The 13,334-nt window shown below is 43.5% G+C and overlaps 1 protein-coding gene across 6 annotated transcripts in view; it reads left to right on the forward strand.

Moving 5' to 3' along the window:
- SHISA6 (shisa family member 6) overlaps positions 1-13,334 on the forward strand; it is a 271,138-nt gene that overhangs the window by 54,407 nt on the left and 203,397 nt on the right. For all 6 annotated transcript variants that reach the window (XM_077924331.1, XM_077924334.1, XM_077924332.1 and 3 more), the window contains exon 4: positions 7,346-7,441. In XM_077924331.1, the coding sequence (XP_077780457.1) occupies positions 7,346-7,441 (96 nt within the window). The remainder of the gene's footprint in view (positions 1-7,345; positions 7,442-13,334) is intronic.

Genomic DNA, 13,334 nt, shown 5'->3' on the forward strand with positions numbered 1-13,334 from the left:
ACTATTAAGCACTGCGTAAATCCTAAGTATTATTATTGCAGTCATGGTCATGATTATCTATCTTTCGCATTCAATCTCATTCAGAAGAGAATACCTAGATAGCTTGCTGATCACCACAGCTTTACTGCTGGCATGTTTAATGGCCAGCCACTACAGGTGCATTTAACAGAGGTGGGGAGGTGCTTCACAGTTCTTCCCTCATCCATAAAATAGCTCAGCTGGGCCGCCTGCCACCTACACAGCTTGCTTGCTTGCTTGCCTGCCTGCCAGCAGTTCCTCACGCTGGAGTTGGCATGGTCACCTATAGGCGGTCACCCAAACTGCAGCACGACAACAGACTTACATTTTATGTATATAGGAAGACAAGCCATGATGTTGTCAGTATCTGACCTGCAGTACGCCACTTAGGCTGTGCACACACCATACATTTAAAGCACATTTTACATGTACACACACACACACACACACACACACACACACACACACCTAGGAATGGTAGTTTACCCCTCACAATAGCTACCATTTCCAACACTCTTAACAAACTATAGTTCCTTGGGGGAGGGCTTGAAATGTAATGGTGTGTACACATCCCAAGACAGTTGCTTTTTACTGGCAGAGACGGTTTCAGGGCAGCACGACAGGTGCAGCCACACTGGGCGCCACAAAAATGCCATAGAACAGAGTGCAAGGGGGCTTGCCGAATTTTAGAGGCATACAGGGCGCTGCTGAAACTTGAGAGCCCAAAGTCTGCCACTGTTTTGGTGACCTCATACCCTGGTGGCGCCCTGATTCAATTATGTATGTGTTCCCTGTGCCTTATCATCTACATTTTCAAAATATAGATGCCACGTGGCAGAGGGTTTCTAATGAAAATCATGCCCAGGATGAATGAATACAGAATAGCAAAGAAAAAAGAAAAGAGAAAGAGAAAAATCCATCCCTGCTCTGCTACTGACTTCTAATGTAGCCTTGAGTAATTGACTCTCCCATCCGCAGCCCCATAGTGTCCCCTCTGAGCAGCCTACTGGGGTGCTCTTGATCATGCCTGTCACCTTAACTAGATCAGGGGTGGTCAACCTGGTCCCTACTGCCCACTAGTGGGCGTTTCAGGATTCTAGGTGGGCAGTAGGGGGTTCTACGGCACAAGCTTCCATCAAGCACTGGTGGGCAGTAAGGAAATTTTACCATCAAGAAAGATGCATTAGTGGGCAGTAGGTATGAAAAGGTTGACTATGAAATGGTGAGCAAGTCGAGGTAGGGAAGAACAGAAGTGGATGGGTATATGTGAAACAAGCAGGTAGCGAAGCAGAGAAAAATGGTGAGTGGGAAACATGTGTGCATGACCATGTGTGGAATATGGAAAATATGTAATGCATGGTTCCAATTACATAAACACAGACCACACTACAGCGGTACCTCTGGTTACGAACTTAATTCATTCTGGAGGTCCGTTCTTAAGCTGAAACTGTTCTTATCCTGAGGTGCGCTTTCACTGATGGGGCCTCCCACTGCACGTGCTCCTGCAGCGTGCATCCTGGGGCAAAGTTTGCAACCAGGAGCAGCTACGTCCGGGGTAGCAGAGCTTGTAACTTGAAGTGTTCATAACCAGAAGTGTTCGTAACCAGAGGTACCACTGTATTAAGAGAATGTATTCCTATTTCTGCAGCTGCAAGCTCAGTAGGCATCTCCTATAGCTGTCAGTGTTCTCTAGTAATGGTTATATCACAAAAATGCAAAGTGATAGTGGATGTTGAACAGGGCTCGTGCATTATGCATGTCTGCAATATATTTTCAAAATCTCATATTTTGTTCTGGTTTTGTTGTTTTAATAAACAGGGTGTTGTTGTTTTTAACCCTCATGGTTGCAGGATGAAGGGAAAGAAAAGGCTTGCTGAAGGGTCAAAACCTAAAAGGACTTTTAGGTGGAACATCTGTGACCTACATAATTTCTTTTTCTTGCCTATAGACCCTTTCCCCTTCTATTCTTATAATTCTAGCATCTTTGTCTTTTACAGACACTCTCTCTCTCTCTCTCTCTCTCTCTCTCTCTCTCTCTCTCTTTTGGGGAAATGATTCTGAATTCTGTGAAGTGCTCCATTATATCAAATATCTTATGCATCTTTGAATAATCTGAGTACAGTGGTACCTCAGGTTACAGACGCTTCAGGTTACAGACTCCGCTAACCCAGAAATAGTACCTCGGGTTAAGAACTTTGCTTCAGGATGAGAACAGAAATCATGCAGCAGCGGCGCAGTGACAGCAGGAGGCCCCATTAGCTAAAGTGGTGCTTCAAGTTAAGAACAGTTCCAGGTTAAGAACGGACCTCCAGAACGAATTAAGTTCTTAACCCGAGGTACCACTGTACAGGATTTGGTTAGCCTTGCTGAAGAATTCAGAAGTAATACTGTAGACTGCAGACTATAGTCACCCTGAGTTCTGTTGTCATCCCATTTCTAAAGGTGAGACCGGAGGAGGCAGAGCCAGCATAGACCAAGCTGAATCAGTGACAAATCCAGTAGGATGGAGTCAGAATAAAAGTTGGTTGGTGTACAGTGGAGCCAGAAAGAACACAGTGGGTTTGAGATGCAGGGTAGCAAAATCTTGAAGCTTCCAGCCTTTCAGACTTTGAATACTGGTAACTTAATAGAACCTAAGGTGTTTGACAACCCTACCCCCACCCTCACCCTTAGGTTGAGTTTCTGAAGAAGTTACTATATGTGATAAAGTTCTACCTTTTTGCCCAGTTACATCTGAAGAGCCACCAAATTGTTATTCTTTATGGCTTCCTATTATTCAGGTGAATGGAGAAGCCACAGCAAATCTTGCACTGGGGCAGAGGCTTCTCAGCCCAAGGGAGAGCCTTGAACACATAATGCCATGTGTCTATCCTGTTCCAGTGTATTTATATAATTGCCTGCAATTTGTTCTTCAATGGAGCAGTGCTTTCTGGATCCTCTGCCTCACGTACCATTTCTTATCCAGGCAATCTGTGCTAATTCACACTCCCCATGTGTAGCAGAGGCGAAGCAGAAAAAGATGTTAAAGCTGACGGGGAAATAAAGTCCCTGCAGGAAAGGATGTTGCAGCATCCAGCCCTCTCTAGGCAGATCATTTTCCTCAAGCTGAGGTCATCCTTGGTAGTCAGCCGTGATAACAGTTTTGCCTCTGAGCCCCTCTGCACTTGAAATGCCCTTCCTTAGCCCTGAGGGATTCATTTACCATCGGCTGTGAGCTGCAGCTGTCTCTCTACAATCTCTAAGGTGGCTACGCTTGATTGACAGTATAAATAGATGCTCCTTCCCTTTCTGGGGCATGCAGAGAACCCACACCTTCTTAGGACTGCTTGTTTGTGCTGTTTGTCTCTCAAGTCACTGAAATTATCCAAACAATGGATGGGGCCGGGGGGTGGGGAGCAGGCAGCTGAAAGCACAGGAAATCTCTTTCTTTCCCCTAAGGTGACATTTTGTGGTAAACTCAAATTCAAGTCCTTCATAGGCACATACAGCCCTGCAATAGCAGAGATCTGTCTTGGAATGTTAGTACCCAAAGAGAGTTCACTGTTTTATAACCTGTGTTTAGGAATAACATTTCTGAAAGGTGGATAACAAGAGCTTAGTTCAGCTCTAATAATCCCATTATTCTTGAGCTGGGAATATAAATGACATTTGCAACCATGGTTGTTCCTCTTGCAATTTACTTAGGGTGTGTTTGCCGTGGAGTGCTTCCCTTTTCAGCTGAATGCCCTGAAGAGCTTGACTTTTGTTGTGTGGTGAGCAAAATATACATCCATTTGAGGGTTTGTCTGGCCTCAGATGGGGAGGGAGTCATTTTCCTCTGCGATTTAATTCCGTCTCTTGAAGGATAGCAGAAAGATCTGTGTGGTAACCTCTTCTTTTCCCAGTGTGGCACAGCTGTCTTCCAGAACCTCCTTATTTGTTTTTTGTTTTTGCCTTTTGAAATGAAAGGCAGAGAGAACAGAATTGATCTCAGGAGATACAACCATAGCAATTGGAGCCAGCCCAGTTGTGAGTAACAGGATAGACCCAGGAGATGCAACCTCAGTCAAATAGCACTGTAGAAAACCACTTTATTCTCTAAAGGTAAAGGTAAAGGTACCCCTGCCCGTACGGGCTAGTCTTGACAGACTCTAGGGTTGTGCACCCATCTCACTCAAGAGGCCGGGGGCCAGCGCTGTCCGGAGACACTTCCGGGTCACGTGGCCAGCGTGACATCGCTGTTCTGGCGAGCCAGAGCAGCACACGGAAACGCCGTTTACCTTCCCGCTAGTAAGCGGTCCCTATTTATCTACTTGCACCCGGGGGTGCTTTCGAACTGCTAGGTTGGCAGGCGCTGGGACCGAGCAGCGGGAGCGCACCCCGCCGCGGGGATTCGAACCGCCGACCTTTCGATCGGCAAGCCCTAGGCGCTGAGGCTTTAACCCACAGCGCCACCCGGGTCCCTACTTTATTCTCTACAGACACATTAAAAGAGCTGGACAGCTACTCTAAGTTGGAAGAAGAACGTGCTAGTCCATTTAAAAACAGTAACCTATAACTTTCATTGCAGGGCAGTCTTGCATGCTCCATAGTTAAAGCTGGATGTTTCCTTAAGGAGGTGAATTATTTTTATTTTTTTTTAAAGTCTAAATATTCACATTCTAAGAATCCACATGCTGAACCAGTGGCCACTTGTCCATAGACGATAGCGGAATATCACCACCTCAACCTCCCCATCGGAGTGTGCATGAACTAACATACATGGATGTGCATGTGCAAATGAGAATGTGTGAGAGGTGGGAAGAGAAAGAATGGTGTATCCTTCTAAAAGATCCATGGAAAGTCACAACAGGTTACAAATAACATCCATGCAAAGAGAATGGGAGATGGCATTGGACTATAAAGCATGTGGGAAGAGCTTTAATTTAAAATGAAATGCAATGGAAGCCTTGCCCATGTCTGGATTTTCATTTTTTCATATGATTGCTTCCTCTGCTTCTACCCATTGGATCCCTTTGTCTCTCACAACATGGCCAGAGGCAGAGAGCAGCAGAAGCGATTTTTATTTTTTTAAAAACCCCTATATAATACCTGCTACATTTGGCCCTTTGGTGCCCCTCCCAGCCCTTCAAAGTAAGTGCTCATGTACCAAAGCTTTACAATGAAAAGAATGGTAATTGAGGGTTAGATAGAGAGGGATATATATAATTATTGGAGCATATCCTCATATGACGCTTCTAAAGGAATATGATTTCGGCTAGAATGCATGTTACAAATGATGTTTCACAATGACACTTTCCCAGGACTCGCAGGTGGGCAAAGGGATTTGGGGAACCAACTGATTTATTTCCGGTACTGTATATCTTTGCTCAGTTCTTCTGTTTGACCTCCAATCTACCTGGTTGTTTGGGGGTGGCTGCGGTTGCAGGGGTTGGGGAGGGGAGCAACAAAACAGAAGCCACAGTATTTTCTCGAAATACAAGCTCACTGTAGTACTTGTCATTTATTCCCACTCCCATTATTTCATTTAGTCAATTAGTAATTTAGAAAGGTTCATAAACCTGTTAATCAAAAAGCTCTCTAAGTGGTGTGCATAATGGAATTGTAAACAATATGCAGCTGAAATTCAGATAACAAATATACATAAAATAATTATTATTAAAATGCAGATAAAATCATTAAAACATTTTAAACAAATATAGGTAATGAAATTATATGCCTGGGTAGGCTTGCTGATAGATTATGGCTCACTTGTTCGGGTATCCACACTGCTCCCATCTGGAGTGTGGCATCCAGAACAGTAGCTGGGATGCGGTGATCCCTGAGCCAAATCTGTTCTTCCAATGGTCTACTTCTCCCATCATTTATAGCCAAAGAGTAAAATAAAAGCATGGGCATAATCATGACTGTAGTTATGGGCCTCCACCCCACCTTCTTCTGAGTAGGGGCACTCTGTTAAAACTTATTTACTGGGGTTCTAGGATCTATATGCCATATCTGCTTCAAGGAACACAATAGAGGAAGTGCCCAGGAAAGGGAAGATGGTGTTTCTTAAAGGGAGCATTTCAGCTCAGTCAACAAACCACAAAAGATGTGACTCTTCTGGTGTCAAGATTCAACATGAGTGTTGCCCACAATGCAGCATCAATCGAACACAGCCTTCACCCAACTAGAATATGTTTTGAACTTAGAACCATTGGCCATGCTGCCTGATGGGAGTTGGAGCTCCCCCAGCCTTAACCTGGAGCTCCCCCAGCCTCATCACCATTTTGCCCTACTCCCAACCCAGGGAGGGAACCATTGCTATGTTTCTAGAACACATCTGAGCCAGGAGAGTGAACCAGTGCCTCAAAGCAGTAGAGGACTGAAGCTGAATCCTGCTAAGACAGAGAAGTTATGAGTGAGTGCTTCCCAGCTCTGAGAATTGGGAACTTGTCCCTTTGAAGGAACAGGTACATAGTTTGAGAGTGCTCTTGGAACAGGGTGGGCTCCATGGCAAAGAGCACTTATCACCAGCTTTGGCTGGTGCATTACCTGGACAAAGATAGCTTGGCCATTGTGACTCATTCACTTTCAAGCTCACATTTGGACTCTGCAATGCATACTATTATTGCAGCATGGATAGCTCAATTGGTTAGAGCGTGTTGCTGATGACGCCAAGGTTGGAGGTTCAATCCCTGTATGGGGCAGCTGCATATTCCTGCATTGCAGGGGGTTGGACTAGGGGGTTGGACTAGACCTCAGGGTCCCTTCCAACTCTACAATTCTGTTATCTATTTGGCACTTCTTTTGTCGCTAGTCTCTAGAGGCTGCAGCTGGTGCAGGATTCTACAACCTACATAGTGTTTTGCCAGTGCTAAGGGATCTGCTGTGGCATAAAGCCAGTTTTAAGGTCTTGTTACTTACATATAAAGCCCTAAACAACTCTGGACCAGATTAAGGCTGAAACCAGGTTAGCCATACCACAGTCTGATGATTGTGAACTTGTGGGTTTTTTACTAGTAGCACCAGTGTTGTGGTGCACTCACTGGTGAAATGCAAGAGGTCCAGTTTAACTGGATTTTGAAGACATACCGGTTTACACAGGCATTCCCTCAATCACTTGACCCAGTTGCCCTGTTTTAATTGCTATGGATTTAATAGGACAGTTTTACTGTATATTTTTAATCATGGATGTTTATGTTTTAATGGGATTGTTTTATTGTGTATTTTAACTGTGCATTCTCTGTTATAATATGTTTTAACAATGCTGTTTAGAAGTTATCTGTGCATTAAGTGGAATAAAAATTAACAAATAAAAAGAAATGGATAGTAACGTGAAATTCTGTTTCTCATCTTTCCTTGACAGGTCACTATGGAAAGGATATTTATCGAAGCGGAGGTCCAGATTTCCATAATTTCATCTCCTCTGGGTTTGTCACGTTAGGAAGAGGACACAGCAAGGGTACAGTGGAAACCATTTTTTGCTAAATAGAAAAGATGGGGTTGAGTCAGTCTCTCACTTGGAAGTTGGTTTGTGTATGATTCCAGGAAGAGTGTGGATCATTGGTTTATGCTGGAACATGGAGTTACAAGTTCAAAAAATGTGCCACCTGTAGAGGGACAGGTGGCATTTTGGGCCTGGGAGAGGTATAGACTGGCAGACAGACATGAGCCAATTGCTGTTTGCAGTCCGACAGGATAAATTGCTCTGCGCTTTCCTGTGTAAATGGATGCAAAATGCCTTCCTTGCCACCATTTCCCAAGAAAACAGAAGGGAGTGTAATGCCACCATAGCCATGGAATAGAAAAGTGGCACCATTCCAAAACTGGGATGATGCCGTAGAAGCAGAGTATGCTCCACTTATACTGTACATGTGTACCACATGGGGAAAAAATGTTTAGAGCTAATGGTTTGGTTAAGCTAATGGTTTGGTACAGATGCAATAATTATGAGCAAATCTAACAGAAATGTCTCATGCACAAACCCCACTGAAATTTCATAATAGGGAAAAGGTTTTGCAGCTCCCACGGCTATATTACTCAAGCATATGCATTCTTATACTAGCCGAAAGTTATCTTGCAATTCTTCCAAGGCCATCTAGCTAAAGTTGGGTGGATGGGGACGGGGGTGTCCTTATTCCTTTTATACAGCTCAATGGGAAGTGTTTTGATGTTGGACTAGGGGCTCCCCTGGTCAGGTTGTCTAGCAGCCTTGGGAGCTTTGTTTTGTTTTGCCTTGCTCTGCTTTGCTGTCCTCTTGAACACACCACTGGGCTCCCGTGCACCTGTCCTTTAGAGATGTTTACTTTGGCAGTGCCTTCTGTGGTTCACTTGCTCTTTGCTTGTGCAACCCGGACTGCACAAACTGGTCTTTAGAGTGCCCATGGATTCATGGTCCAGTCAGGATTCATGGATCAATCACAAAGCAGATCACTGGACTACATGGCCTTTGTTCTCCTCTACTTCTTGTCCCCTACACTTTCAGTGGGATTTCTGCATGAGATGCTCCTTGTAGATTGTGCTATAAGGTTGCTGCTCATATTATTCACTACATCTATTGAATGTGCATCAGCATATTCAGTATAATAGGAGTGCACTGTATTCAGATATATTTCCCCCAATATTATAAGTATTTTATAAAGTGATTTCCTTAAGGGTCATATATTTTTGTGTGTCTACCTAATCTGTGAGAGATATAAAGATAGATAGATATATAACATACACACATATATAATATGCTATACAAATAAGAAAACATGTCAGTATCCATATTCTGCAATATGTATGTTCTGTGTAACATTATATGTGTATGCAGTACAATCCTGAGTGTGCTGATGTGGTTATGTCAATAGCAAATTATACATGCCATACGTACCATCTAGCATCATGCTGATGCTCACAGCTAACATTCAGGAACTTGTTGTTACTGGGACCTTAATGACTTGTCTTTTAATCACTCTGTTGCCTCTTTGGGTGGGTTTTCCTTTCAATATAGTGTGAATTCTTATTTTTAACTTTCCTGTGCACATTCTGTTGCCTTCAGATTGTTGAAGAGTGAGTTAGCCACCTCGAAAGACTTGAGGGGAGAGAGGGGCAGCCTATTCTGTGCTGGGCCACTCCCTGGTTCTAAGACACAGCTTCTAGGCTCACTGACCACCAAGTCTCTTCCAGGGTCCACCTCACTCTGTGGCACATTAGTGCATTGATGGTGGTCTGTACTGCTGGGCAGGCACAAGCCACCTTGATAACCCAACATTGTTTCCTGCTGATTCACTGTGAGATTGTTGTACGTTTATATTATAGATGTATATGGATATATTATTTCTACAGAAACAATGTACTGTATGTGGAAACATGCTGTTTCATATATATCCATCCTTGTCGCTGTTGTTGTTCCCATTGATGCTCACCATTCACAAGTTGTTAAAAAGAAAAAGAAAAAAACCCCACACCTTTATTTTCCTGACATTTCTTGCTGTTTAACTCAATGGAAGAAAACCTTTCTCTACAAGTGTCATCCAAAAGCAGTATGAGTTCTGTGGAACTGTCACAGAAGAACCAATATATGTGTGTATTGTCTGTGTTTTGTGTATTCAAATAAAGTTTACTGAGGTGGAGGCAGAGCCCATAGGATCATGCTCTCCTGTTGGACAGGGTGGTATGTAGACGCACGGCACAAAATTGAGAGGAAAGCGAACACCACATATGAACCAGGAACTAACCTTCAGAAAAGGGACTTATGTAAACTTCCTGTGAGTCTGCCCTTTCAAGGATTTCATGGGATGGGAGACAGGTCAGACAGGAATGGAAAGCACAAAGCACTGAGTTGAAGGTAATAGCCACTGGGACCTATAGAGAGATTCCCAGAAGCATCTCTTCCTTTGTCCCAGGCTTTACCAATTTTTTTCCCTGACTGGCTACGTATTATTGTCATTTCCACTACTCCAGAGGAAGTTACGGGGGATTTTTGCTTAGATATGCAGGCCTGGTTTGACAGGGCAGGAAGGCAGAGGGGAGAAAATGGAGCATAAAATTGATAAGTGATAGCGGCCATGTGCAAGGCAGGAAAGTGGTGAATGAGCTTCTGCTATCTAGCTTTATCCAGTTTTGCCAACTCTCACTGTTTAATTAGGAGCCTTTCTAGAATTGATTTCCCCCTACAGAATGCTGAATCTTCTGCAGTAATGTAATCAATTACAACTATTCTTTATTTTCAAACCTTATTATTTTAGAAAAGCAACTTTCAGGTTTTCCTGGCCAGTGAAGGCGGCTTGGAAAAAATATTGTGCGTGAATGCTTAAATAAAAGGAGCTGGGTTTATTTACTTATTTTAATACACTCCCCAATCCTAAATGTGTTTACTCTGAAGTAGGCTCTACTGAAATGAATGGGACTTATCTTCCAAATAAGTGTCTTTCAGATTGTAGCCAAAAGCTGTGCCTTCGCTATTTGAGCTGTTTGAGATTTGGCAAAGCTCTTTGCATAGTTGTGCCTTAGTGTGTGGCAGCTTTTCATCCTGTGTCCACTTGGTTTGGCCTTTTTTGATTTAGGTTAATTATTTTGAATGTTTACAAGTGGACTAGCTGTGTCTTTGGCCTGATTCAGCCATGGCATTTCTTATGTACTCAGCAATACTTAAATGTGTGTATTTTTTTTTAAAAAAAAACCTTTTGCAAGTGAAGATGCACTGGTGGGCTTGAGGAATGCATGTCTTCTTAACCCATTAATGAATACTGCTATTTGCATGCAAGAGCCATAACTATGTATACCTGTTTCTCGCTTATCTGACCCATCACTGCTTTGGATGTTGTAATTGCAGGCACGTCTCTTGTCATGTGTATACACACACACACACACACACACACACACATTTGGACCAAAGCTGTTGTACCAGCTGTAATATCTCAGTAAGTTTACCTGTAAACAGAGATGGTTCTATCTAACCCAGCTTAATTGCAGCTTCATGAAATAAGCTACTATCATTGCAATTCCCTGATATAACTCCCTCTGAAAAATTGCATCTTCATGTTATGGCTTTATCACTGGTGACTTTACTTCGCATCAGTGTATTGTGTTTAGTACTGTGTTAATTGGAGCTGTTTGTGATCTTGTGTTGGTTTTTCTTTGCACTAGGATACATGTGCCCTCCCCCCCCCCCCCACTCCGAGCTATCCTTTGTGGTGTGGTTGTGCTGCAAGTGCTAAGTATCAATTCACTGGGAGATTGTTTGGGGGTGGAAGCATAGGTACATGATATGCTATACCATTGAATACCAAATAGGTGAATTGAGGTTTTTGACATTCCGAAGGTTCCTAGGCTTTGGTGATTTATTTTTCTGGTATGGCACTCAGCTGGATGAGTCATCTCAGCCTCACATTTCAGTTTATAAAATAGTGGCAAAGCATATTCTCCAAACTATGGGATGGGAATGTGCTCTTGTTTCAGCATAATCAACAAGAGCTCTCCGACCATAGGCCTACTCATGATGCAGGAGCTCCCCGTACCAGGATCTTCCTCACAAATGCTTCACACACTGTTCCATTGCTTTGTTAAGTTTGCTTGCACTGCTTTCATTCCACTGAGAATGCGCAGTACAAAATAACATCCACTTAAGGGAGCTTACCCTGCTTTTGCCAGATGCTCACCATTCATGTATCAAGGAAAAATAGGCACACTCTAAGCAGTTAATTCACATGGCAGTTGTCTGTGCAGATGTATAATCCATTTTTCTCAGTCTACAAGCAAAGCCACCTTCTTTCTAATTATCAGGCGCAGTTCTGACATAACTGCAATGTTTCCCACTATGTGAACAAGCCTGCCCTCAGGCTCATAGACCCACCTCCCCTCTCACATGCTACAGGAGGAGAGAGAAAGCTGCTTCTTTTGCTTTTAAGCAAATCATAGTTCCCTGTGATGCGACCATGATTTCAAAGGTGGAATTGACATCCGGGGGGCGGCGCTCTGTCCTGGATCTTAGGCAAGTCAATTGAAAAATCATGTTTTGGGGGCATTTTTGTAAGAGAGCGAGAGAGCGAGAGGGCTCAACAACTTTTAGGTTTGATAGAAGAACAAGCCAGGATCTGAAACCATGGTTCTGATAGTAGCTTTGTTCTCACTTACCATATTTTAAGCAAACCAAAGTTGGGTTGAGTTTCTGGAATGACAAACTGAGTATCTATACCAGGCCTGCACGTTTTGTGATGTACTACAGCTGAACACAGCCCACCAGTGATATACTGTGGTCTGCTTTGGGTATTTGACAATCTCCTGGATTTTGCTGTACCTGGATAATAGGGGGGCAGGAACCAGGCCATTTATTGAGCCCTGTTGGAATGTTTTAGGTTAATGGTGGGAATTTTTGGCTTGGTGGGTCACAAAACATGCAGGTCTGGGTAACAGCTATGTACACGCATAAACACAAAAATGGTCTAAAATACCGTATTTTTCGCCCTATAGGACGTGCGGCCCATAGGACGCACCTAGTTTTTTTTGGGGGGGGGATGAAGGGAAAAAAATTATCCCCCCCCCCAGCCGCAGGAACTCCCGCAGGGCTCCCTAGGCTGCAGATAGCTTCCTGAAGCACGGGGCGCTCTGCTTCAGTGCGCCCCGCGCTCGGGCAAGCAGGCTGCGGATAGCTTCATGAAGCCTGGAGAGAGAGGGGGGTCGGTGCACACCGACCCCTCTCACTCTCCAAGCTTCAGCGAAAGCCTGCATTCGCCCCATAGGACGCACACACATTTCCCCTTCATTTTTGGAGGGGAAAATGTGCGTCCTATAGGGCGAAAAATACGGTAACTGTAAACTTTTTTTCAGAAGATTGCTTCTTCCCATTCCTTTCTTCTTCTTAGCAAAACCATGGGTTTTGCAGGATTTCTGCTATTAAGTAACAAAACAAAACAAAAACCCCAAACTAGCATGGCTGATTATTGACAGCAGGAATTGCTCAGGTTTTGCATTTCCTTGCTCCTTTTCATTTAAATTGTGTTAACCTTATTCCGTAACTCTGCACAATGCAATTTGTTTTGGCCATTGAGTTTCTCTGTTTTTGAAGAATCAGATAAAGTGCGCAATATATAGCCAATGTGATTTCCTGGTGATTCATGAAACCAAATGAAGGAGTTTATCCCCATTGGAATACTATCAGTTAAGACTCTTAAGTGCTCATCCACATTTCTGCTTGTATGGGTGCAGACAGTTTTGCATTTTCCCCACTGGTTTCCCTGGAAAACACTCTTTGCCACTGAATCAAAGCAAACAACAATCTGCAGAAAAGTTTTTAATGCTTGATGTTTTATTTTATTTTTAATGTTTTGTTGGAAGCCACCTAGAGTGGCTAGGGAAACCCAGCCAGATGG

The sequence above is a fragment of the Podarcis muralis genome, chromosome 2, assembly GCF_964188315.1.
Source record: "Podarcis muralis chromosome 2, rPodMur119.hap1.1, whole genome shotgun sequence".
In the NCBI taxonomy this organism is placed as follows: Eukaryota; Metazoa; Chordata; class Lepidosauria; order Squamata; family Lacertidae; genus Podarcis; species Podarcis muralis.